Source organism: Perissodus microlepis, chromosome 12, assembly GCF_051167445.1.
Source record: "Perissodus microlepis isolate ML-2025 ecotype Zambia chromosome 12, ASM5116744v1, whole genome shotgun sequence".
Classification (NCBI taxonomy): Eukaryota; Metazoa; Chordata; class Actinopteri; order Cichliformes; family Cichlidae; genus Perissodus; species Perissodus microlepis.
The window spans coordinates 2,367,897-2,395,750 of record NC_140472.1 but is presented as its reverse complement, the minus strand read 5'-3'; the positions used below and the strand labels follow the sequence as shown (position 1 = coordinate 2,395,750).

At 40.5% G+C, this 27,854-nt stretch overlaps 1 protein-coding gene across 4 annotated transcripts; it reads left to right on the top strand.

Annotated features, from left to right (window-relative positions):
• Positions 1-1,816: 1,816 nt before the first annotated feature.
• On the top strand, positions 1,817-27,854 carry fkbp15b (FKBP prolyl isomerase family member 15b). Of its 4 annotated transcripts, none has more exons than XM_084946116.1 (30): positions 1,817-1,997; positions 9,376-9,479; positions 9,568-9,646; positions 9,838-9,907; positions 10,000-10,074; positions 10,293-10,391; positions 10,601-10,750; positions 10,866-10,934; positions 13,247-13,390; positions 13,516-13,658; positions 13,741-13,789; positions 13,876-13,992; positions 15,628-15,712; positions 15,787-15,887; positions 16,020-16,089; positions 16,202-16,311; positions 16,409-16,507; positions 16,595-16,689; positions 17,257-17,359; positions 18,877-18,909; positions 19,410-19,581; positions 21,139-21,275; positions 21,394-21,549; positions 21,650-21,802; positions 22,216-22,308; positions 23,104-23,217; positions 25,165-25,272; positions 25,762-26,429; positions 27,047-27,155; positions 27,329-27,854. In XM_084946116.1, exons 1-30 carry the CDS (start codon positions 1,948-1,950, stop codon positions 27,404-27,406), a joined length of 3,633 nt encoding a protein of 1,210 aa, XP_084802242.1. In that variant the 5' UTR covers positions 1,817-1,947; the 3' UTR covers positions 27,407-27,854. The 4 variants fall into 4 exon arrangements, with proteins under 4 accessions (XP_084802242.1, XP_084802240.1, XP_084802239.1 ...); XM_084946114.1 differs by having other exon boundaries at positions 18,826-18,909; positions 21,665-21,802; XM_084946113.1 differs by having other exon boundaries at positions 18,826-18,909.

The following is a 27,854-nucleotide window of genomic DNA, read 5'->3' as shown; positions in this document are numbered from 1 at the left end:
CCGCGAACATCCATCCATTCTCTTCCACTTATCCTTATCAGGGTCCTGGGGGGCCTGGAGCCTTTCCCAGCTACTATAGGGCAAGAGACGGGGTACACCCTGGACAGGTCACCAGCCTGACGCACAGGCAAACAGACACACCATGAACATCTCATCATAACAATAAATTATTTGAGATAACTCAGTCTGCATTTAACAGTTTACCAATCTGTGCTTGCAAGTGGTCCACTTATACTTTCACAGAAAGGATGGAGTGTTGTTAGTGTCTGCAAATACATTTACATACAAACACCAGTGCTCATATCACATTAAACTGTGTTGCTGTCGGTCAGGACTGACCTATGCTGTTTGGAGTTGAGCCAGTGAATGTAGCTCTTTTAATGAACTTGGCAAACAAGGAAGGTTTGAGTCTTACTCAGTATTAACACTGATGGAGGGAAATGTGGTTGCATTTATGTGAATATAATGTGATCTATTTTTAAAACAATGGTAGGAAAACACTTGAAAAAAAACACGAGTATTTACTAATCCCATTTAAATCAGATGTGTGGCTTCAGAATGTTTTTCACAGTAAATTTATAGAAATAATTTTATAACATTAAAATGATTTCATTAAATATTCATAAACCAGATGTGAATATGTATGTATAGTGTCTTCACCTCATTAAAAAAAATATATTGATATAATATATGAAATGTACTACATATATAATAACCACAAAGCAATAACAATTATTTGTAATAATTAGTGCTCCCAAAAGTACAGCAGCAGTCATTTCAGTTGCATATATAGGGATCATAGCCCTCTCATTGATTATGAATTTCACATTTGTCTTTTTTAAAAATCAGGAATAACAATGGAAGCTCAGCAGAATTTAATGTATTTTACTACTTTTATTTTATCTTTTAAATTATTCTCTTTTTCTTCTTTTTCTTGTAAGGTCGAAGGTCAGAGTTGACTAAAGGACAGCGTCTCCTGACAATGGCTGTGTCCCAATCCAGCGACCGCATGCTTCGGAGTACGCGCAGTTCGCGTACTAGGTACGGCGCGTGCTAGGAAGTACGAGAAGTGCGAGGCTTGTGAAATGGGACGGTGTAGCCTTCGTCGCGCTGCTCAGGTTCCCTAGCAACCATGATACTAACCGCGCGCAACGTTTCATACAGCTTTGTGTGACAGAAATGAAGAAAAAATGTTTTTTTGTAAATTCGTTTTTTTTTTTCAATGAGATCACTTTGATTAGTTGAGTATCTGAGGCTGAGACCACGTGACTGTAAAAACATGATTGTTGGGCTTTTCTGTACTGAACAGTCATTTTAAGATTAGCTAGTAAATAACAATTAGCTAATGTTGTTCATGAGACTAAAATCATCTCACTTTGGTAATGTAAATATAATATGGCCAATATTATAGTTATTGTCAGATTATTATGATATATTACAGCAGTGAACTTGAACTGTGTCAAATACTGAGCTTCAGTAAAGATTCAAGTTGTGTTTATTTATATTTCCTATCACCTTAAATCTTCACTCAAAGACGAGTATCTTTGACAGTGTATATATAGATGTATCATATATAAGAGGCAAATATTGTTCTTTTAATATGTTGGCATTACTAAATTTGGCTCAATGCTTACATATATGTGTAAAAAGAAAATGTACGAGCTGTGATAACTGGATTGGATTGGGACACAGCCTGAGCAACACTCAACTCCTGATGACCTTGTGCCATTTGCCTACCTCACCTGTCCTGTCCGTGTTTCAGGGATTATATATGGTCTTTGGCCCCCTCTAGTGGTAGTTGCGGTCAATTGAACTCGGATCAGGTGGACAGTCAGCTGACTTTTGCACAAGCAGGAAGGGGAAGTCGCAGACTAGTCATGTCAAACAGTTAATATATTTTTGTGCGTTTCTTTTATTTAATAGACGAAGGCTTCAAACTTTTAAAAAATGTTCGTTGGGGACGATGAGGACGGAGACTTCTTGTCTCCCACAGGAGGGTGAGTTGGTTTTGTACCCCGAGCTAATGCTCTTTAGGCTATAAGCTAACTAGCTCACCAGGATTTAGCCCATGTTCTAGCCGTTGACCCAGCTTTCATTTTAATCTTTGTATTAATCGTGATTAAATGGAGTCCACCACCATTAAAAAAGTCTAAAGAGCAGGCGGATCATTTTAAGCCCCTTTCTAACATGTAGTACATATTTCAGTTATGGTTTTAATTTCCTTTGTTACGTGTTTTATCGGAATATCAAGAGAATCACGGTGAAGTGATGTGAAGTTTTGTCAAAGCAACATATCGGTGCCGAATTTCAAAGTGACCTCATATATACAATGAAGAAAATAAAACGGCATTTAAGTGAAGTTCAGGACTATTAATACAGTGTAAAGTTAACAGGTATGAGCGGGTTTGAATCGTTTTGTCATGCAAAGTGTGACCTCTTATAGGTTTGAGGCACTATGATTGCTTATATCAAACACTCCGGTGTTGGTTCTGCCTGCTCACATGATTCTGTGACTCATTTTCCAAGTAGCATTCATGAATGTAGCTTCTCAGACTGTTCAAGCCTTCATCAAATGTAATTTTTCTTTCGTGTTTATCTGTCGCCCGCAATAAACGCATAAAAGAAGTAGATGATTTTATCAGGCAAAAACCTGCAAAACGTCGGGGCTTTTTGTTTTTTAAACACACACATCTTGAACATGGGCTAGCGCGATGACGTTTACCCCTTTTCACAGTAAACGTCATCGCGTTCAGAAGGACGCTATTGCAAATTAAAGAGTTTCATTATTTCTATTTACTGAAAAAAAAAAACCGTTATTAACTTATTTTATGGACAGGTGAAAATTGAAAATTAGTTGGTGCATGATGTTTTTTCATGTGTGTCAGGTATTTGGAGTGAACTGGCCACGGACTTTCTTGTTTAAAAATGTGTGTGAGTGAGGAGAGATGCTTTGCACACACGGTGAATGAGCACAACAAGATCTGACATCGGGATATTTTCTTTTCAGAAAAAAATGAAAGCCAAGTAAATTGAGATACTGGACTGTTGTTTGAGCTTCAAAGTGTTTTTGAAAAACATTTAACCCATCCTGCCCTCAATGTAAGCAGTACAGGATTCCTCAAGCCAACTTACTGAACCACATTCTGACTATTAACATCTAACTGGTAAATGAAAATGAATGTATTTGCTATGGAAGCGTGCATGTGCATAGGAAGACGTTACTTCTAGAAACTAAAGCCACAAAACCGGCATGATATGGGACTTCTAAAACTGTGACACACAGTTTAAAATAATAATAAAATGAATACAATGAGAACACTTCAGGCTGATTCACAGTGATATGATGAGATGAGATAGCCTTTATTTGTCAGTTGCAGGTCTTTTGCCCACAACCGAGATGACAGACCTTGCCGACCGTACATACAATACACAAACATCACATTGGAGAGACAGGTCAGGCTAGGTAGCGAGGAAAAAAAAACATCGAAATGTGTAACACAAAAGGATAATACAGGAATGCACAGATATCAACACACCATAGCACAATAAACACAGACAAGCAACATGGGAAAGACTATAGACTATATATATACACTTTGATGGCCATACTACATTTAACTGTGGTATACAGTTATGTGAAAAAGAGTTCACATGACTCTATAGAGTTTACTGCTTCCATAGGAATTAGGAAGGTAAACGGTCATTGATAAGAATGGGGACGTATGTCCGTAGAAGCAAGTTTTGGACGTTTACCGATCAGATGTATTCAGGTATGTGTTTTAAAACACTACCAATGAAAAATACATGATGTAATCCCAGTTAATGCAAACTGTGTGTCACGTTGTCATGGGAATGTGTGTGGATTCATTTAACGATTCACAAAATGTGTTAACATATTTGTACTTGATTTTGACTTACCTTCTTAGTCTGTTTTACACTACTGGAAATGCAGTTAGAGCATAGGACGCATGCCACAAATACCCATTCAATCAGTAAGAGCAGTTTCACATTGATATGCCAAAAAACAAAATCAATTTCGCTTCACCTTTACTACGCTATGGGACGTTATCATTTTATGTTAACTGTATCCACTAAGCTTCAGAACTCTAATGTGCAGCACTATAAAGAGCACTCACAGCAATAAAACAGTTAACCTGTTTTAAATTGTGTATTTTACCACTGCATACTAAATCACTAGATTAACAATTTTATGAAGTAGTAATCTAATTTTTTTTCTTTCTTGCAACAGTGATGTATTTTATTGTTAAATTTTTATGTTCTCTCTAAATTTCTAAAAACCATGAACTCATTATCTGATAATCATGTCTCGAACTGGACCAGGTGACACTCATAGAGCTTCTGGGAGATGTATTGTGGAGTAAAAGGCCACCTATCGAGGGCTAAAGGTTGGCTGAGACAGCCATGTAACAGGACAATGATGCCAAGCACACTATCAAACCTATGAATAAATTTAGTCATTTATTTATTTACATTTTTCAGCCATAGCCTGGCCTTATAATGCGGTAGCTTAAAGGAGCTGTGTGTAAATTCAAATCTTTGCATAACAATTAAAACAATTAATTTGACACTATTTTCAAAATGCAGCGTTTTGCAGCTTTCTTAGTGTCATTGGAAAAGTAGTTCCAGAAGCTTGAAATATTTCTTCTTCTTTAAAGAAAAAAGGGATCTGTGTGTTGAAAGACCCAAACTTGGTGCACTTTTGTCATGGGACAGACTCACTGAGTATTAGGAAAGCTTCCAGCTGACTTTTTAATCTTTGCCACTTTTCTCATGCCTCCTCCCTCTGCACGAGTTCTGTGTGACTGTAGTGCAGTGTGTGTGTGAGCGTTTGGGATCAGTGGCAAGCGTAGAGCCTGTTGTTGAGGAGGGACAAGTGTTATAGAATCTAATTCCTCTCACATGCTGCTTGTTAGAGTAGACTGGAGTTGAAGGCTTCTGCTACAGCCCATCTCTTCCCTCCAAAGACCCGTGCAGCACTAAAGCCAGAGCGCTGCGCTTTTCTTCTTTTTCTGCTACGCTGTTGAATTTGTCACACAAGTGTGATAGCACTGGGGGTCGAGTGGTCAGCATAGCTAGCGAGACGAGCATTGGAATAAGCATTAAAAGGATTCTGACTCACACATGCAAACTGGCTGCCCCTCCTCAGCCCAGTTCCTTACCGTCGGAGATGAATGCATTAAGGCTTTCAACATGTCTGTTCTGGGAGATGCCAGTGATTACCAGTGGAAGGAGTTCCAGGGGTCAGTATCAGGCTGCCACCATTAGTCGGTGACTAAAAATTACTTGGCAAGTAATTGGATAACGAACTAATTATTTCAGCCATTTGCTTATAAAATATGTGATTAGAGAAAGAATCTTGATGTCATGTGAAATATGTGACAGTTTACTTACTGTGCCACATAATTTACCTCCCCATATGGAAAAGAAATAGAAAAAACTTATAAAAGACTTGCATCAGATGTGGCCTACTTCATATAGTGAATCATATAAGACTTATATGCTTTACTCATGAAAGTGGCCACTTTCATATATTGTTTTAGGAAGTATCCAAAAGATACAAGTTTCATTTATATAATTTTTCAAGGGATCTTATATCTGTTTTCACTCTTGTATGCTTTTCATACAAGTTTCACACAAGACAGATACAAACTTAAGAAGATTTATATATATCTTTTCCATATGGGTATTATGACCGTGGACAAAATGGTATATTTGAATAAATTAAAAAAAAAAACATCAGCTGGTAGTGGTTAAAATGGTTACAATAATGACATCTCGATGCCAGCTCGATGATGTGTGGTTTTGTGAGACTTTCTTGTTTACACATGTGTATTGATGCTAGAATAAAGGCATACATAGAGATGATTAACTGGTTGCTATATATGCAGTTTATACCCGGGAACTTGACTGTAAAATAAAATGTTGGTGCTGTTACCGCCGTCTGGCGGGTACTGCCTGTGGTCAACAGTATTCTGATGATCACAGGGCTCACTGTTGCCTTCACCTTCCACATCTCTAGCTTTTGGTATTCCTCAAGCTTTTGTGTTCTTTGCTATCACTTGCGATGGCTATATCTGTTGCTACAGGCTTCTTCCTCTTCTTGCCCACCACTACTACATGTGGTGTTAGCTGCCACCAATTTGTCCATCAGTATCTGGAAGTCTTGGCCTGGTCATTCTCAACCACAACCACCATTTCAGCCTGCACCTGGGCTCGTGCCTAGTGTTGTAGACCCAGCCTCTGTCAGTCTTGTGCATATTCCTGTGCTGCCATGATTAGTGCCTCTGTGCTGTATTTTAGTCCAGCTTTGTCCAGCCATTTGTAGGATCAGTTGTGTCATCTTTCCGATATACTGGCGGATCTTTGTTTCATCCTGAACAGTGGTTCTGGCACTCACTAGTCCTAAGCTTTCTTTCCTTCCACTTAGCGTAAAGTGTCAGAGTGCTGGATTTTTGTGGTGAAACCTTCCATGCATGCTAGGGAACTTTCTTGCCCTGATGTCAGTGGGACCAGTCTCCTCCAGACTGTCTTATTATCCCAGTAAGGTATCTGATGACTGACAGGGCATATGTGGCAACTCCCTGAATTGTGTTTTTCTTGTTCAGCTGACTCCTTACTCTCTGCACAAATGCTATGGCAAGGGGGAGTGAGGAAGTTGGGTCATAAAATATAAAGACGGCAGGAATAAATGACAGATATGAGACACGTATACAAAACAAGAGAAAGGCACACATTAGAGCAGCGGTCTCCAACCTTTTGCACCACGGACCAGTTTAATGTCAGACAATATTTTCACGGACCGGCCTTTAAGGTGTCCCGGACAAATACAACAAAATAAAATGATACAGACAAAGACAAAAACTGTGGTATTTTGCAAATATAATAATAATAAACCGAATTCACTGTGTAATTGTGTAACTTTATTAGCAGCCACCTCCTGAAATGTGCCAACAACATTGAGAGTAACATCCTCCTCTCTGTCTTGATGCATGCTCAGTGATCCAGGTAAGTAAATCTCCAAAGGTTGATTCTGTTCCTCTGGACGTAGCGTTTGGGGAAACCTGCAGTCAGCTGAGACTGAAGAAGTCACTTGGATGAATGACGAAACGTTTCTCCCACAAAACGCTACGTCCAGAGGAACAGAATCAACCTTTGGAGATCCTCCTCTCTGCTTCTTGATGCTCTCTGGTCGCTATGGTAATGCGTAAATAGTTCTTTCAAAATAAGACATACGACTACAACACGGAAAAAGACCCAGGGAAACCGACTTAACGATAAAAACCCTGAAAACCATACATTTCACACCCGAGCCTCAACTCTCGCGGCCCGGCACCAAACGACTCACGGACCGGTACCAGTCCGCGGCCCGGGTTTTGGGGACCGCTGCATTAGAGGACAAAAGCACAAAAAAGGTGTACAGTAGTTGGGAGCGCTGTGCTGCTGCATATGTCTGTATGCCATCTTGCCATCATCCCCACACTTCAAGATTGGGTACCAAGCCCGAATAACAACTGGTATGTTGAATGTGAGAGCAGCTGGCCTGAAAGAGAGGATTATGCCTAAGCTGGAAATCTGGATCATCCATGGCCAGTTACAAAGAATGGATGAAGTACCCTCTGAAAGTCTATTAGAAGATGTTAATGCAACAATGTCTACTGCGACCATCACTGAAACCAAGCAGCTGATCTATACGATAGCAAGAGTGATCCTTGAGATGACTTGGCTACAAGCTGAATAATACCCATAAAGAGTATTGCCCTCCATGGAGAAGAAGACTGGAGGCCAAGATCAAGGCAGCATGGAGAGAAGTTAGCCATCTGTCAGAACTGCAGGAAGGTGTGATGAAGAAACTGGTGCCTAAGAAGTACAACAAGCTGTCCATACTCGAGGCCTGGTGAAATGCCAAGCTAAGATTCACAACCAGCACCAGTAGGCCAGCATCAGTCTTTCAAAGGATATCAGGGTGACAGGTCTGTAGTCATTTAACCCAGTGACCAAGATGATTGTGGAGTGCTTGAAATGGGAGGGGACTTCACACAGTTTCAGGGATCTGTTGAAGATCAGTGTGAAGATGGGAACCAGCTGGTCAGAGCATACTTTGAGGCAGGAGGGTGACACACTGTCTGGACCTGGTTCCTTCCTGGTCTTTGTCTCTTGAAGAGTTGCCATCACACATAAGAGTAGGTGGGATTTCAGTACAGAGGGGTGGGTGGTGGGGGCAGCACCATGACACTGTGGCTACGTCCACACCTCGTTTTCTCTCCATTTTGGCCTCCTGTTCACACTGAGACGGCGTTTTCGCTCAAGGAAAATGCAGCGTTTTGAAAACGCTCTCGAAAATGCATACATTTAAAAACAGTGCTTTCACGTCGCGGTGTGGACAGCGAAAACAGAGACTTTTTTTAAACAATTACATTTTAGTCATGTGATGCAGTCATGTGACCAATTAAACTAAGATAGCAGAGGGCATTATACAGCAGTTGTTTTGTTTGCTCTCAATTTTGACAGTCCTATTAAAGATTAATATCAGTTTGTACATGCTGCAGATAGCTTTTCTTCAAATTCTTTAATTCTCACTCGCTTTCGCTTTCAGACGAAAACGCCGTTTTCAAATCTATCCGGGCTAGTGTGGATGTAGCCTGTGCCTGACAACTGTCTTTGTAGTCTACCTGTATTAGAAATAGAAACCCAGGCTGTTTTTGGTTAGCTCAGTAGTCAATGTTACTAGCTTTAATTGGTATGTCTCTGGCTGTTGTCATAATAATGATGATGATGATAATAATAAAAAAAACCAAGCAAGCATTGTTACTTCTTTTGTAGCTATTTTTAATTACTTAATACAGTAAAATGCAATGACATAAGGGAACAGATTTTAGTCAAGCATGCCTATCAGACGTATAAACGTATACAGTATTACCACCGTAGCAATAACCTTCTACCAATGTGTGGTAAACAGTTGGGCTGTAGAGTAGGGGTGAAGAGTTCGGCTCACTGCTCAGCCCCTGTGGCACAGAGGCCCTTCCCCAGAACAATGTCACATCTACTGGTGCATTCTGCCATGCTGCCGTGTTGGTGTCACTTCAGCTGGTCAAGATTGTGTTTGAGGGGAGATCCCCCAGGGAACCATCTGTCATCTATTTGGGATCATGGTTTGATGTTTCAGACATGCATACAATATAATAATTTTTATATAATCATTTTAATTTCCATGAAATTATTTTGCATACTTTCATTCCCAACACATTACCCAGTATCAGTATAGATGTCCAGCATGTTTTTTTTATTTTTTTTATTTAAAGCACCATATAGCAATGCAAATACAACCACATGTACATAATCGTTTGTGTTTTTTAGGGCCAAGCTGGCTTCCCTGTTTGGATTAGACCAGGAAACCAGTCAGGGGAACGAGTCATTCCAGTACACAGCCCCCAAACAGCCTAGAAAGAGCTCCAACCAAGGTAACAGTCTCAGAACTGCAGCATTGCTGAATTTACATCCAGTTGTCGTGCAGAGCCACCACTGATCATTTCTTTAATATTATTGCAGCTCCATCCAATCAGAAGCCAGCTCCACAACCTGGAGCTCCAGCAGTATTATTTGCAACAGCAGTCCAAGCCTTCAGATAGTGAGTTTGAAAACCATTTTTAAGCACTCATCTAAATATGTCGGCTGCTATATTCTAAATGTCAGTTTTCATGTTTGTTTGTTTTTTACATCTGTTTGGAGCATTATCCCCCTTTTCTTTACACAAATTAAACTCTTTACTCCCCCAAAGTTCTCTCTCTGTTCACTGAACAGCTGTGTTGTCTCATGTAGTATTAATGGACAGTACATGAAGCAGGGAAAGCTGGGAGCTGCTGTGCTGGGCAACCATACAACAAAAGAGGTTGGAGCTTTGTTATTTAGTCTCTTACTTTATGCTCCTGGTTTGACTTTTGTTTGGTTTTTAATAATGAGCTCAGCTCTTCTTTTCTTCAGTACAAGCTGCTTCTGTATTTAAGCCAACAGAAACAAGTAACCTCTGCCAAGATTCACGTGGGCTTTGCTTTCACGGTGAGTATAGTCATGAAGGATACAAAAGTAGATGCACCATCTGAAATTCTGTTAGTTATATATTTCCGATAATCATTGCGATACCTGTTTAAATCCTGTTCTTTAGATATTTTTTCTTTTGAAAAGCTTGTAACAGCTGTAAAGAATAGCTGTTACCAAGAATGTTATTTCCCCCCCACTGACTGTTTTCATGGCTACATGCTCTTCTTCCTCTGCAGGTACAGCAAAACAATTATTGCACTTTTTATGATGATCAGAGGCAGAACTGGTCCCTTATGTTTGAGTCAGAGAAATCAGCTTCAGACTTCTGCAAAGAGGTGAGCCTCAAATAATAAATACTGTGATTACAGTTGGGCCAACACAAAACAAACAGACTTTGTTTATTGACAGCACAAAATCCAAAAGTATCAGGCGATGTTCAAAAAACGATGTGTGTAGTCTACATTATGTACAAGCATGATGAAGAAGTCTTCACAAATTTCTCATGTGTGGGACTAATAAAGGTTATCTTATCTTTTATCATCAGGTATGTTTAGCAAAAGTGAACAGCGCTGCGACTATAGAGGTGGTGGTACTCCAGGAGCTCAGTCTTGGTGAGGGCCAGTCAGTGGAGAATGGAGACTCTGTGGAGGTGGTGTACACGGGCTGGCTTTTGGAGAACCACACTTGTGGACAGGTCAAACACTCACATCATTCATTTTAACAAGTATCAGTGTTTTTTGTTTTTTCTCTTGTGGATTTTCTGGTTATGATGACGAACAAGTCTTTGAATCTTATTTGTATTGCTACAGATGTTTGACTCCAACCAAAACAAAGACAAGTTGCTGCGACTGAAGATTGGAGCTGGGAAAGTGATCAGAGTGAGTGAAAGTATACTGCAGTGACTGTGAATAGTAGCTCAAAGGGCTGTCCACACAGGAAGTGACATGCAGCGATGTGGCAACCCAACACCATAAAAAGCGACTGGGTGAAATAAGTGCGGGCGATATGAAGCTGGTGGTTCGAGTGAAACTAAATGAGGTGGTTGCTGATTGACATGACAGGGCGCTAAATACATTGGAGCATTATCTAGGCAGCCTGAGCATTGAATGTGCGTTAGCAACCAACCTTCAGCGGCAAGATAATGCATGCTGAGCTAATTGCTTTCTGTGTGGATTCATTGAATCAAGTAAGACGTGAATGAATAATGTAGCTGTCATGGCTAAACACTGTAATTCCAGCTACATTTTTATGGAGCTCTGTGCAACTTGATAAACTCACTGATGCACACAGGATTTAAGTGAACTGAAGTTTGTGTGTCGTTCATGTTAACACACTGTGTGACCAGACTGTCCTTCGCTACGATGTTGTAATATTATATGTACGGTATGTACATCAACTAGCATATATTTTAGGTATGATGATCAGAGTTCCTGTTACCATGACTAAGTAGCCTGTTGTGAAAGAACTAAGCTCGAAACATTATTGTCTCCATATTGCAGAGAGCTGCCTAATCTTCCCATCTTGACTGTTCTTGGAAAAGATTTAGTTCTACATTCAGTATTTAAAATTCAGTTTTATTTGTATAGCACCAAATGACAAAAACTGTCACCTCAAGTCTCTTTAAATTATAAGGTAAAGACCCTGCAATAATACAGACAAAACCTCAACAATCAACCCTCCTTTGAGCAAGCACTTGGTGACAGTGGTAAGGAGAAACTGCCTTAAAAGAGGAAGAAACCTCTGGTGCAATGAGGCTTAGGGAGGGTGGTCATCTGCCATGACCAGTTGGGTTGATGGGAGGAAGACAGCATACAATACACACTGTGGAAGGGAGTCAGATATTAATAATGAATAATGATTATGATGGTGAGTGAAATGGAGCATCATGGTAAGCCCCCAGCAGCTAAGCCTATTGCAGCATAAGTAGAGGAGGATTCAGAATCACCTGATCCAGCCTTAACTATATCCTTTTCTTAGGCTTTATGAAAAAGGACAATTTTAAGCCTAATCTTACAAGTAGAGGGGAGCTCTGTCTCCCTAGGCCAAACTGGGAGCTGGTTCCACAGAAGAGGGGCCTGAAAACTGAAGGCTCTGCCTCCCATTCTACTTTTAAATACTCTAGGAACAACAAGTAGGCCTGCAGTGTGAGAGCGAAGTGCTCTAATAGGGTAATATGGTACTACAAGGTCATTAAGAGAAGATGGGGACTGATTATTTAAGAGCTTGTATGTGAGGAGCAGGATTTTGAATTGAGTTTTGGATTTAACAGGGAACCAATGAAGGGAAACCAATACAGGAGAAATGTGCTCTCTCTTTCTAGTCCCTGTCAGGACTCTTGCTACTGAAGACTTTTCAGGGAGTTTTTAGGACATCCTGATAATAATGAATTACAGTACAGCCAGTGAAGAGAAGCCAGTATGGGAGAAAAAACTCATCCCTATCAGTACTGATGTTGCAGAAATCTTTTCTTTGTGCTTTTCTTTTTTTTTTTCTTTTCTTTGTACAAGACTTGGTGATGGGAATAATCATCACTGTCTGACATGCCTCATGCTAGCTTGTGATGTAATTTGGCAAGCTAACAAAACACTGTCAAAAGCAACATTAGAGGGTTCTATTCTTATGTTATAGATTGTAACCTGCACTGTGCTTAGAGCCGTTTGTTTCTCAGTTAGAGAGACTACAGCCCACATTCTTCACTGTCCACAGACTGTTAGTCAACCAAGAAAGTTGGAGAATGCCTCAGTTTTAAAGATATGTTACAGTTCATTCACTCATTAAAAATAAAAAGCACATAATACATGAAACGACTTAGCTACTGCCTGCTTAAATGACAAAAAAAGCCAATATTACATTCTCACATTAGGTTTGATATTAATTTGTTTTACAATGCTGGGGTCGTAAATGAGACCAGTGGATTAGCCAGCTGCTTTTAGGCTCACCTTAACTTATGATGTTGTCGATTAAATAAATAGAATTTGCAGTTTATTAAATCATCACTTATTTATATTTGCTCTTGTGTTGGGTCTCTCCTGCGTTTCTAATCATCCAAAAATGCTACAGTTGCTTTTGAAAGGTTCTAGCATAGCTTTAAATTAGTGTGTGAGCACTGAGATTGTGCTGTTTATCACTCTTCTGTTGCTATTATGTTATTACCTCATCATCTCTTTCCTCTTCCTCGCTGTATGCACAGGGCTGGGAGGAAGGGATGCTGGGGATGAAGAAGGCAGGCCGTCGTCTCATTGTCATCCCACCCGATTTAGCTTACGGATCTAAGGGTGTCCCTAACCGTGTCCCGGCTAACAGCACTCTTATCTTTGAAGCAGAGCTTCGACGGGTAACATCCGCTGCACAGTCCTCGACATCTCCCTCATCTGCTTGTATCTGTTTTAGCAACTATAGTCTACCGTTCAACCACTTTCTGAAATATTAGAAGCTTATTGAGCTTGTTTTGTGGTTTAGGTCAAGTTCTCAAAGGACAGTGGCTCTGATCGGGCGAGTGCTGGCTCCAGAGACTCTGCTGCTCCTTCCCCAGCCTTCAGTATTGAAAATCTGGTCCCAGAGCCCTCAGCACAGGCCCCCTCTTCAGGTTCAGGGAGACCAGGGTAAGATTTAAACCTGATAAAATAGTTAGCACTATTATTCTAAACTTTTTTTTTTCTCACAGTAGCTGATTTGTCTTCCCAGGGAGCCACCACTTCGTGCAAAGTCAAACTCTCTGAGTGAGCAGCTGGCTGTAAGCAAGCACCTCATTTTGTGTTTTTTGTATTCATTTGTTTTGGTGCTGTGAAGATTGGAGCTGCTGTTCTTCTCCAATTTCAGAATCCAGATGCTACTAAAGCCAAACTGATTTCTCGGATGGCAAAAATGGGCCAGCCCATGCTGCCGTTTCTAACAGGAGCGGCCAGCCAGCCTGAATCCAGTGACTCTGAGCTTGAGGTCAGTATCTTGTCATGTGTACTGGTTTAGCATTTTCCTGTTGTCAGTAACCTAAATATTACTGCCCTTGTATCCAAAGCCTGATAAACTTTATTCCTGTACCTGTAGTTCATTTTAAACCCACAGGTGCTTAAAATACTCTCCAGAAAATGTACCTGAATCCTGCAGCTAAGCCTGGTTTAGTGTATTTTTAGGTATTTCTTTAAAAAGATTTCTATCTTTGGAAATGACCACCGCCCTCCTGTAGGGCCGGTGTAATGTTTGTAGCTGTAGTCCACGAGGTAGAGCAGGTCATCCACTAATTGGAAAGTTGGTGTTTAAATCCCTGCCTGCTCCAGTCTCCATACCAAACACCGCTGGACAAGATACTAACCCAGTGCTCTGCAATGGATGCATCATGAATACGCGTATGAATGTTGGATAGAAAACACTTGCTGCCAGTATGCTGGGGTTCTTACTGGTGGATGGGAGGGTTGCTCCTTCATGTTTTCAGGTCGTGGAATGGGTCCTGACTGTCGTTTGCACTTTATTTACTATTATTAGGGTTGTTATTAGAAGTATTAGCGTTATTAGTGTTATTAGCAGTACCTGCTTTAAAAGACTTGGTGTTTAAGCTTCCCAGGACAGGCCGGCCTTCATGTTTTTTTTCGTATGCAGAAATTTATGGTAAAAAGTTATGTCAGGAAGTCCCCGAGATTGTTCCTTGGCTCTCACCGTTGATTTAGATTAGGAGGCTTTTTTCTGTAAAAAAAACCAATGGAAAATTAGCCCAGTGCTTTAATTGTTTAACTTTGTCTGTACAAAACCCACAAACGCCGTATATGGAATAAAATGGCTCCTTGCTTATGTTTTCACAAAAGATGAAACTGTTTTATATTGTATGTATATTTCTTGTTACATTTAAAGTGGCATCTGAGTGAAATGTGGGTCAGCTGGCACTTAGCCACACTGTCCCAAAACACAACTGTACTTCATACTGTTGTGTGTCTGTGTGTCTCCATGGATGTGCACAAACACAAATGTTTGGATGTTTTTATGTTTGTAAAACATTTACATGTTTTACTTTTTCCCCCTTTTATTAATGATATTTAAAACATTTATATGGTTAAAATAGTGTTTTATGTTTGTCTTTAGCAATAGAGGACAGTATGTATGAGTCATTTAAATTTCAGGTTAGATTGATTTTACAAAACTGCGATTGTAACCATATTTTTTTAATATGACTAATAATGAATAACAAATAATAAGTATCTTTGTATATATATGTTCATACATTTAGAATGCTCTTAACACTTTGTCTTTATTGATTTTTGTTGATTAATATGGTGTGTGGCTGTAGAGGTGTGTGGGATTATTACACTGCCTTATGCTCTTAAATTAAATTTAGCAAATTGATTTGTGTAAAACAGGAAACTAGCATTGCATTTTGATTTCAAAACTGTGGACATTACCAGACAGCAGAGCCAAAGAGGAAAATTTCAGTTGCAGTGGTGCTCGACATGTCCTTAAATCTAATCCAAGTCTAAAAAGAAAAATGATGAGATTAATGCATCTCTTTCGCATGAAAATATGACACACAAAATGTTTTCTGGCATCATCATTGGTGAGTTCACACTGCTGTGCATTTATCTCCAGGACACCAGTGGCAGCAGAGCAAAGGATCATCCCGTAGTTTCATCTCCAGTGCCGATCACCACTGCTCCCGCAGCTGCTGCACATGGTAAACTTCTTGTCCTTACTCATCCGTCAGTTCTCTCTTCCTGCATCTGTAAAATTGCAGTGTTTTTCTTGCAGTACATCCTCATCCTCATGCTCCTCCAACCTCCGCCTTACTTCCTGTTATGAGCACTGTGACAGCACAGCCTGGACTGCCAACCAGCAGCCACGCGTTCCAGGTGTAGCATCGCCACTGTTTGTACTAACTTAATATTTTTTTAATACATGTTGGAAGAAGTAGTGGCAGAGATGGAAAATGTGTGTTTATGTCAGTGCATTACATTATTTCAAAGCCTTGCTCCTACACACAGACTCCTCTAGCTGCATCTCCACTGCAGCCTGTGGGCCAGGTCTACCCTGCACCAGCTGTCCCATACATGGGTAGGATTCAACCACCAGGAAGCCACTAGTTCATTTGATGACCTCATGATAATAATGCTGGATGCAATGGTTCCAAATTACACACCCTTGTGTGCTCCCGTTGTTTCTCAAGGCTCTGGGGATGTGACTTCCTTCTTGATGACTGAGGCCAGACAGCATAACACAGAGATTCGCTTAGCTGTTGGAAAAGTAGGCGATAAAGTGGATCAGCTGGCTTCAAAGGTACACTCTGAAATGGTACAAAATCATTAAGCAGCTTTAATGCAAAGCAGAAACATTTGATTTAGTTTTTTTTCTTCTTTCCTCAAAATCTCAACAGATCGATGATCTTCAAAGGCAGGGGGGCCTTTCCACGGGTTTGTCTACTGTGTCGATGGAAACCTCCATGATCTTGCACAATATCCAAAGAATTGTTCAGGTACATGCATCAGCAGCGCAGTGCTTTATAGAGGCATTGTTAAATCCCCCCATCTGCAGCTGTTCTGAGCACTTATTTTGCTTTCAGGAAAATGAGTGTTTAAAAAAAGAAGTGTTTGAGAAAAGTTCTCGCATTGAGGAGCAAAACCGTAAGATCGGAGATCTCATCAACCAGAACCAGAGGTGAGTTGAAAGAATTAAGAATTACGCACAGATACGGGGCCTAAAGCTTAAGTCTCTTTTAGATGTTCAGATTCTTATTTCTTGCACAGTGCCATCAGGGATCTTGGCAGTAAAATTCAGACATTTATAGACTCTGAATTTTGAAGCCTGTTTGTTAAGTGTGTGGCTGCTTGATTTACCATTGTTTGTTAATACAGGCACAATGTGGAAGCAGCTGAAATGCTAACGTGAAGATAAATTCCTTGATGCTGCAGTTGTTATGAAACTTTATAGAAACAGCAGAAACAATAACAGTTTTTTGTACCAGGCTGTAATTCAGGCTTTTTAATGACATAAGCCTGGATATTCTGTCAATACCAGCGAGTTTTAGTGTAATGCAGTTTTTAACAGTTCAGAATGGGTTGCTTCTAGTTCTAATGTTTAATTGTCTGTCTCTCTGTCATGTTGTAATTTGATCTTAACAGTAACCAAGCAGTCCCATATAGCCTATTGAAAGCACGAGGGAGCCTTTGAGCCTGAGTGTGCTTGATGCAGATGTGTGAACGGGCTGGTGGTGTGATTTTTCAGGTACATGGAGCAGAGTCACCTGATGCTGGAACAGAGGAATGACTCCCTCAAGTCGTCCAGTGAACAGAACCAGGCGAGGCTGCTGCAGGCTGAGCAGGACAAAGTGAGTCTTTTGGTATTTTTGGTCTTTAATGAATCAAATAAGGCTGTTGGCTAAGTTTTGGATGTCTGTGGTGACAGACTTCCCTTTTAGTGAAAGGACTAAGAACTTAACAGGACATGTGTTGGACTTAGTGGTCACATGCAGCATATTACAGAGTCTGCTGATTTTGTGGCAGGCGGCTGCAGGTCTTCACAACTGAGATTTAATGGGGGTTTTGTTTGTTTTTTTTAATGTCACTCATTATTAAGAAATGACAAAGTGAAACATTCTTGAACATTCTGGCATTTCTGATTTCTACCTTTGGAATATTTACTAAGATTAAGTTTCATTACTAATAAAACAGTCATGGCTCCTTTTTCCTTCGAAGACACAAAAAATGTTTGAAGTAAACCAAAGTAGAAAATGTCATCCTTATTTCAGAGTAACTGTGTTGCCATTTATTTTCTTTATTCAGTGGTAATACAGATATATGAGGAAAGACACTTTGTAGAGACTATTGGAGTGTGTACTATGAACAAATAAACAGGAAAGTTATATAATTATATATAATTAAAGTCTTTAATTATTGGATCAGTATTTGGCCCACTGCTCTTTATTCTGTATCTGGTTTTCATAAAACATTAGAAACTTAATTTGTGACTTTTTAAAATTTTTGATGTGCTGTGTAACTTCTTTGTTCGTATTCAATGTGCGGTTTTCGTCATTTGTTGTCTTTCAGTTGTCTGCCCTGCCTGACTGACTGAGTAATGTACTTACACGACAGGTTGTGTTACTTTTGTGTTAGATAGCCATGACTCTGGACACGCTTCATTCCTATCATAAAGGTTTTCAGAAGAATCAGATTGTGACAAAGGGGCAGGAGGACTTTCCCTCTCTGTGTGGTCGGCATTTTACTCCAGTGGAAAATAGCAATTCCCATCCCATATGCCAAAAAAGTGAAAAACATTAAGTAGGAGGTTAGAAAAGGGCACAATAAGCTGTTCCTATCTAAGTTTAAACACGAGTCAAATCGTTTGTTCTACAGTTAAAACAAAAAACATATTACTGTGCAGTACCTCTGGAAGAGTGGTAGCTGTAGTAGTTAATGAAAAACCAACAATGTTAGTTAATATAGTTCCACACAAGATCAGCCGATTGTTCAGGAGGGAGGCACTGATTGATTTCCATGGAGTGTAGTTGTGATTTTTTTGTTGTTTTTGTTCTTAAAACCTGAGAATAAATGTTGGTTAAACTGTTTTGGATTTATTTGTGATTTTGTAATTGAATTGCTTATTAAGTGTACAAAGGGTGTGGTGTAAGGTTGAATAACGTGGTGTATTTGTTGATTCCAGCCTGCCTTCTTATTGTGCTCCTATAGTTTGTACACTTGTGTGTCGCCAGAAGATTGTTTGTAGTTTGGACTTGGTTAAAGGTTTGCTGTCTGCTGATTCCACTCTTTTCCAAATGCTCTTTTCATTGTATTCAAGCTGCAGTGCTGCTCTGAGGAAAAACTCCTATTCACTGCTCTCTCTTCTCAGCATCCTCTGCCTCTGGACCTGGGCTCTGGCCAGGTGAGCCTGTTTCCTCTGTGTAGTGCCATCAGACTGGGGTCAGCTAGAATCTGTAAAATAAGAAAAAGCATCTAGAATTATAATTGATGTTTAAATTACAGGAAGAAAATGCTGCCTAAAGCAGTTTTGTTATGCTGTAAGAGAGCGCAGCTGAAAAAAATCCCGAGACTCTAAATAGTCATTGCAGACCAGAAAGCACAAAATTTAGCACAAAGAACTGTGAGAAGCTCCTATTTGATCCCAGTCTGACTGCAACCACTGGATCACCCTTTTTCATCATCCTTCACTGGCACCTCAACTAACCTTATTTCTTTTTTTGTCCTTCTGCTTCCTTTTCATCAATCAGCACTCACCATTTTCCTTCCACAGGGACACACTGCTAGCACCAGCAGACACTCATCCAGGCTTGTTTCTATGTTGTTCCACCATCTCTGTGGCTTTTATTTTGATATAGTGCCACCAGTACATCTTCCCCTCTCACCTCTCGCCAACTCCCCCAGGTTCGTCTAACAGAGGACCTGGCTTCAGCGGCAGCGCGGGTGTCTCAGCTGCAGCTCGAAGCTTCAGCTCACCAGCAGAAGGCCGCGGAGCTGCAGGGTAAACTGAGCACAGCGCTGCAGGACAGTGAGAGCCGCTGCCAACGCGTCGCTGCCCTGGAAGCACAGCTGGAAGGTGCTTGTGTGCTCAGTTTAAATACACTGTTCCCGATAATTATAAAAAACATTATAAAAAATTGTGCCTTTTCATGAATATCAGAATTTTCATTTTTTGGTGCTGCAATCAGAGAGGTGCATTCAGTGCATTCAATACAGAGTCTACCTCCGCAGATATTAGGTCTATTTTATTAATTTCACATCATTTCCCAAAAGTCATCTCAAAGTGCTTGATATTGTAAGGTAACGAGATTACAATTAGCTGAATGCAGTGGAAACACATGTACAATAAACCTCAGTAAAATGAGCTCAACAAAATCCAGCTGCCAAAGAATGAAAGTTTTATTCATGTCTCTCTAAAACATCTGCAACAGAAAAACACAGCGATGATTTACGCAGGTTTAACTGCTTCTTTGTCTTGTTGTTTAAACTTAGAGCAGCTGATCCTGAAGCAAGACATGTTGGACATATTAGACATAACATGGAAGGATAAGACTCATTTTATTTATAGAATGTACAAATCCTTTTATCAGATGAATACATTTCATACAATTTGAAAGTGAAGAAGCAAAAACAACCAAAGGTTTGAGCGCCTCGAGAGAGCGAACAAACTCACACATAAATTTGACTAAATCTGTAACGAGCTTGTACTTTGGCTGGTTCATAGTCATCATCATTTTTTCTTTAACATAACTGTTCCTTCACATTATTATGACAGTTAACAGGAATAGTTGAGGTCACACAGAAGCTGAAATCGGATTGTTAGAAAAGGAGATCAAAAACTGTGTTTTACTGCAAAACATACAGCAGCCACACAGAAGGAAGCCTGTCCTGTATCCTCATAACGTTTAGCACCAGAAGTTTACAAATGGCAGCACGGTGGTTAGCACTTTTGTTGCCCCACAATAAGAAGAGACTGGGTTAGAATCCTTTCTGTGGGGTGTTTGGATGTTCCCCGCTTGTGTGGGTTCTCTCCGGGTACTCGGGCTTCCTCCTACAGTCCAAAGACACGCAGCTAATGGGGTTAGGCTAATCGTTAAATCTGGCTGTCTCTGTGGCCTGCAACAGACAGATGTCATGGGGGTGGAAGGAGGCTGACCTGTCCAGGGTGTATCTGACATCCATGGATGCATGGATGGATAGTTTTGAATATTTTAATTCTCTTTGAATTCTCCATTCTCAACGAATGCCTTAATGGTATGCTCTCTCTACTCTCGACCATGCAGGGAGCTCACGCTTTCCCTTTTTGCTGAAACGGAGAGCAGCCTCAGTGTCCTTGTGGTGATTTGGAAAGTTCTGTCCATGCCTTAAATCTTTTGTCTTTCCCTGTAAACTTGTGGCCAGAGCTAACCGACCACACAGATATTTTCCCTTCCAACATCTGAGCTACGAATGTTACTTTAACAGAAACGTTTGATTTAAAAAAATATGCATGTGTGACATCAGCAACAAGAAAATCAAGGCAACCCTGTGTAAGAACATCTAGTGCCTGGTACATAAAGAGCAACGGAGAAGATGTCAGACTATTTCTTGAAAAATGGACCGGACTAACCATCTGTGTGTTCATGTGTTTCAGAGCTGAAGGAGGAGGCAGAGAGGGTTCAGACTCAGTACCGCTCAGAGAAACAAAGACGCAAAGAGACGGAGCTGAAAGTGAACACCATGGAAGAGGAGCTGCAGGACCTGAAGACTGACAAGGAGAGCCTAGAACGAGTAAGCGGATTTCATTCTTTTGTGAATGAATTACAGCAATACACAGTCACCATGGAAACAAAAGGTTTTCTTTAAATCAAAAAGGGATGTCTGACAAAAAGGTTTGCCTCACATTTAGGCACTTTCAGAAAGAAAGAAGAAATGGCAGGTTGAGCGTCAGCGTCGGGATGAGGAGGTGGAGGAGCTCCGCAAGAGCAGCCAGCAGGAGCTAGACAACCTCCGAGCTCAACTTCGCAAGGCCAGGACCAGCAGTGACAACGCTGCATCAGAACAGGTCACATCTCTGCATCCAGCCCAAGGGCGATCACATCTTCTAAATCGAAAGATCAACAGTGTTTTGTGAACATTAACGTTGCTTTACATGCTTATTGAAGCTGTCTCAGCTGCAGGCAGAGCTTGAGCAGGAATGGAAGGGCAAGTGTTCCCAGATGTTGGCTTCAGCTAAAGAGCAGCACAGCAGAGAGGTGGCTGAACTAACAGAGCAGAGAGAGGGTCTGCAGGACAAGTTAACCCAGCTGCAGGAAAAGGTGCATGAGCTCGTGCTCTCATATCGTCTTATGATGTTCATTTTACGCCCTTTGGCACTTCATGTAAAGCACTTTGAGGTGCTTTGTCACTGAAATGTGTTTTAAAAAAACCAAAAAACTTGCCTTCCTTTTAAATGAATCTCTTAATTAACGTAGAAATGTGAAAAGTACACTGACCTTTTCTAGATGATTATTATAATAATAATAATAATAATAATTTTAACTCACCATTCATTTAGTAACTAGCAAACATTCCACATATATAATATAATACTACCACGTTTCATTACTGCGGTGACCTGTGCCACTCAGCAGTAGTTTCTTCAATTGTTCACTTTAAAGTTGAGAAAAGTTTATATTGGGACACGTACACGGTACATGGTGTGTTGTTGAATCATGTTTGCTGTCAATAGTTTACAGCTCTGAAGCAACTGAGAGACTCAGAAGAACATAGTCTGCTGCAGCAACACAAGCATTATGAGGAGTTGCACGCTCTTCAGGAAAAAGTAAGATGGATGACTGCATTTAACTCATCTTGTCTAACAAGATTAAATATTTATTATTAGCTGGGAATGCATTTTTTCAGCGACTTCACTACCCAGGAATATTTAGCCGTTTAGCACTGAGACTGTGCCTAAGCTGTAGCCAAATCTTGACATTTTCACCTGAGCAAAAAGCAGAGCTACACAGAATCCTGATGTTAAAAGTGATGTTAATAAGTGTGGTGGGGACTCCTCTGTTTCTCTGGGAAGTAACTGTTAAATGCCTGTTATGACTGATTAAAATAAGATAAGAAGAACTTTATTTATCCTGAGGGAAATTCTTTTGTACACATGCTCAGTGCAGCGAGAGAGACAGAGGAGCAGAGGAATAAGATACAATATGTACAATAGAATACAAGTATACAGTAGGATAGTGCAAAATATAATATCAAATAACCGTAACAAGTAACAATATAACTAAATCCTGAAGCTTATCAGTGCAGGTGATTTTAAAGTGACATAGTATTGTGCAAATGGATAAAAGAGTAGCAGCATGTGATGGGGAGATGAAACAAACATTCAATGAAAAACTGTTGGTGATATTGCACGGTCTGAATGGGAACAGAATAGCTTTGTTATTAATCCTCAGGAAAATCACCTACAGAGTGAGGAGGAGTTGTAAGGATCAGTTCTGCCACTCGTCTTTTGCTGCGTGTGCTCCGATGGCCCATCATGGAGGCGTGCACGGGGTGGGAGGGGTTACAACCATACCGTTGTGATTTACATTACATATATTTATGTCATGTTATTCTCTTCAAGTACACAGCCTTGGAGCAGCAGGGAGCGACTGTAAGACAGAAGCTGCAAAGACGAGTGGCAGAACTGGAGAGCAAACTGGAAGAGCAGGAGCATTCTGGAGACACTGCAGCAGAGGTGAGAAGTACATGAAATCTTTCAAACAGAACAATTAATAGAAGGTGCAGTGCAGCCTTTGTCTTCATCTGTCATTTTAAGAAGCTGTTTAGCTGATAGAAATCACAGAATGAAAATCAGAAATGATCAGCAGTCGCTCATTAATGCCTCCAGATGCCAGTGCAGGGTGCTTTACTCTTAGTTTTCAGCTTGTTTTCCATAAGACTGCCTGATGTTTCCAATCCAGTACTGGATTCTGATGTTGAGTCCGTCATGTTAAATATAGGTTGAACCCATTTTAAAACCATTTCTTATTTATTATATTGACGTGTTGAGAGATACTTTCAAGTGTATCTAGTAACTTTACCCACGCAACATATACATTATAGAAAATGCTGTATGTTTGGCAGGAATTTGACTTTTTTTTTTAAGGGAAACTTTTTAATGTACAATTTAACAAACACACAAAAAAAGCTGAGATTTAAATGTAAATATAAGCAGAATCCAGTGATTTGTCATAACACACAGAAAGTTATGGTAAAAAATAATTCCCATATAAAGTAAATGGTTTACTCGGTAACATGATTGCGTATGAAACGAGCTTCCTAGAGTCTGAGAGAACAGAGTCTTCTAGAAGTAAAGTTGGGGAAGGGTCCCAGACTTAGAGAGGCTGTGTGGGCACATAGTTCAACAGTTTAAAAATAATATTTCTACATGCACAACTGTAAAGTATTGGCTGATTTTATAATATATGTTACAGAATATCAGTAAAAGAATCAGAGAATCTTGAGCAGTGTCTGTACGCACAGCACGAAAAACCTGTATCGAACATTGATGATGTTCAGATCCTGAGACAGGACTGCATTGAAAACAGACACGATTCTGCTGTGGCCAACACGGCATCACAAAGACTAAGATGATGTGCTTATATAGAAACATTTTGGCCATTATGAAAAGCTTTAAGCTGCTGAGCAGGTAAAATCTGGAAAATCTGTCCTGGCAAAATAAAATTATTAAAATCTTCCTGGCATGAAGTTGACATTTATATTTAACAAAATCTCTTATATATTTTCGGAGGTCTAATTATAACCTAATTTGATTTAAATGACTGATGTATTGTTTGAAGAGACACTTACACTTACACTGTATAATTAATGTTTAATATCTCGAGAGCACAGTTTTTCACAGAGGGTTTGTATCATAAATGATGCTTCAGTAAATTCATTTTCTCATTTTGTTTTCTATGTAGAATAGTACGAATATCTCCATCTTTTTTATGAGAAGCCAACAGTTAGGACAGCAGGTTTCTCTGAGAAATCAGTCTAAGGAGCTGAGACAGAAAAACATTCTTGAAGTTTCTTCTTTTTAAGTCTCTTTTCATCCATGATCTAGATGACTGAGAACCTTCAGACATATCTGAGACATCAGCTTCAACAGGAAGTCAGAAGTGCTGATTTGCACCATAGTCATGGTTGCTTAAAGCTTAGGTCAGAGGAGCTCTGCAGCTCCTGTAAAATCAAACATCATTAGATGAAATGTAATGAGTGAATATAATGAATAATATAGAAAAATCGAGTGAGGAGCATGAAATACAGGATTATGTTCACGCTCCTTTAAACTGAGACAGCATGACCGATCACCATCATAACCTTTGTAGTACATTCTGATCGATCAACAGTAGGTCTGATTTTGGGACGTAGAGTTTCTTCTTCTATGATTTAGTCCTAAAAATACCAAACACGTGTTCTCACTCATAATCAGTGGGTTTACTAATGTGGGTACACATCGTGGATCACAGCTGGTAAATGGACTGGTTCTTATATAGCGCTTTTCTACTCTGAGCACTCAAAGCGCATATCAATAAGCTGAAGTAAAAGTTTGCTTATTGGTCCGCGCATTAGTGTGATGCTGTGTGAAGTCTAAGGCCAGTGCATGCTGGGACATAACTCACCATTTGTGTTCTTGTAGGTGAAGCGTGTGATGAACGGAGTGTTCCACTCACTGCGAGGGGAGTTTGATCTCACTGAATCGTACACCGGCCAGGCTGTGCTGGGGGTCATTGTCTCTACCATTAAGGTAAAATCCTTTTGAAGCGATCAGGAGCCTCACAGCATTCGAGTGTCAGTCGTAGCGCCTGTATTCTAAAACACTTCCACTGCTTCGGCACCTTATGTTCAACCAGGAAGCCAGCTTTGCAGCTCCTTGCCACACCACACACGCCAAGAGTTCATTAGTTCCAGTTCCTTTCACCTGTCCCCTCAGACCTCCTGGCACCGCCCCCCGTGAGCTTACTGTACCACCCCTCCACTGCAGCAGAGCCAGAGACCACACCTTTCTTTTTTTATATGCAGCCTTTGTGCAGAAATTCAGAGTTCTTAAATGTTTGGACTAATCGACACATCTTTTGGTGTCTTACATCACCACAGGTGGAAAGGCATTGTTCATTTATCCATATTGTACAATCACAGCACTCATCTCATGATAATGGAAGTGTTTGACTGGCATTTGGTTTTGAATCACAGAATTCTAGAACCAGCCATTAATGTGGTTACTTTTTTCTTCTAGAATGTAACTCTGCAGCTCCTTAGTGCCAAAGGCGGGGCTGCAACAAGACCAATTACAAACGAGGAGGAAACAGCGGAGGAAGAGGAGAAAGAAGAGGTTGAAAATGTGAAACAACAGGAAGAAGAACCTCACCAGAATGTGCACATAAATGGAGAGACAGAGGTCAGAAAGGAAGAGGAGGAGGAGGAACATGTGACTGATTCAGATTCTCATCAAGTCAGGGAGACTCGTGAGGATCAGGAAGAAGCAGCTGAGGAGACGGTGTGCGAGTCAAACACAACAACTCAGGCAGAACATTCAGAAAGCACAGATATCCATCCGGTTTCAACGACTGAACTCGAATCGGAAGAGCTGACAATAACGGCAGCACCAGCAGCAGAGTGCGAGGTACAGGAGGAGGAGGGGCAGCAACCTGCTCCTGAAAGCTCTGCAGAAGATAAAGACACCAGCAAGTCTATGGATCCAGATGAGCGTTCACCTGACGATGGGCAAGATGCTGTGTCAGAAACAAACGCTGCAGTGACCAGCGAGGCATGCGTGGACAGCGTGGAAGATGATGGAGAGGATGTAGGAGAAAAAAATGCTGCTCCTCATAAAGCCTTTGGACCCCCATCCAACCCACCTCCACCACCGAGTGCACTTCAGGACACCTCGGGAGAGAACACAAGGTGAGTACAGGTCATAGCGGCTGGTGGTAAAGTTACGAGTTTGATTTTGTGGCTCTGCTTGTCAAAAAACAAAAAGCCTCATTGGCCTCCCTATAGACTGGGAAGCTGCGTCCATTTTTCATATACACTTTATGGTTAATGTTATTCCAGCCAATCACAACAATATGTTTCAGTATAAAATTATACACACAGGACAGAGTGAACATTGTACAATTAAAGCAACCATGTAACAGACCAAAGTCATTTATATTATTTCATGACATATTTAATCGTTTTTTTTTTAACAGCAGGGCTCATGTACTTCATCATGTGAGGACTTATAATTCGTGCTTATAAATGCGTCCTTGAATGCATCATGTTTCAAGTATTCTTTTTTAGACTGTGGTGGCAAACAGCTGTCAGTAATACTGAAAAGTTTACCAGTGGAGCCAATGAATAATGTAACGTTAAGCACATAGAGTGTTAAGAAGTCTTAAAGGCTAACAAAAGACTTGTAACTTGCAACATATTTATGTCTTCATTACTACTGACATACCCTCCTGCTAACTAACCGCTTGTATAAACTCTATCCTGCTGGCTTTATTGCCTCGCCCCACCTCTTTCTGCTATTCTCTCAGTCTGACTGGGAGAATTGATGAGGAAAATGGAGAGGAGCCATTTTTCCAGAACACAACTCCTGCCAATCCCCCCGCAGCACCCAGCGAGGAGGAAGAGGAAGAGGAGATGGTAAGGAAGGATCTGTAGAGTTCAGGCAAAGCTCTCAGATTTGATTGAGCACTTTTACCTCATCCCACTAAACCCAGCCCTTCCCCTGTGTGTTGTGTCAGAGATGTTATAGCACTTGGACACTATTTGTGATTTTCTTCTTCTTCTTTTTTTTGCCTCTGCTTTGTGTCCAGAGCCTAAAGGGGCGTCCACCACCTGCTCCTCTGTTTGGTGATGACGAGGATGATGATGATCTGGACTGGATGAACTGACATGGAACCAGAACACTATTAGTGTGCGTCTTTTAATTTTCAAAGCTACAAACACTGCAAGGTGTACCAGCTGTGTCTCCACGGTAGAGCCGTGAAGGTGAAAGAGATGAACTGACTGAACAGAGGATGGTCAGTCTAGCTCTGCAGCTCCGTGTGATCCTGGTCAGTGATCGGCTGCTGCAGACAAAGCAAAGCTTCAGTCTTGAAAGCCTGTAATTAGAGGAATCTAATGAAATCCCTTTCTGTACTTGTTTAATAACAGTTGATGATGCAATCAGTTCAGTCCCAGATTTTAACATGGCAGTGTAGCAGATTCACTTGCAGGAATAAATGATTTGACTGTACTCGCTAAGTTTTTAATCACAGTTTTAAAAACTGAACTTTTACATATTTTTGTTAAGCTTATATTAATTTCAAAAAATAAATGATCAGAGACATGTGGCCTTTA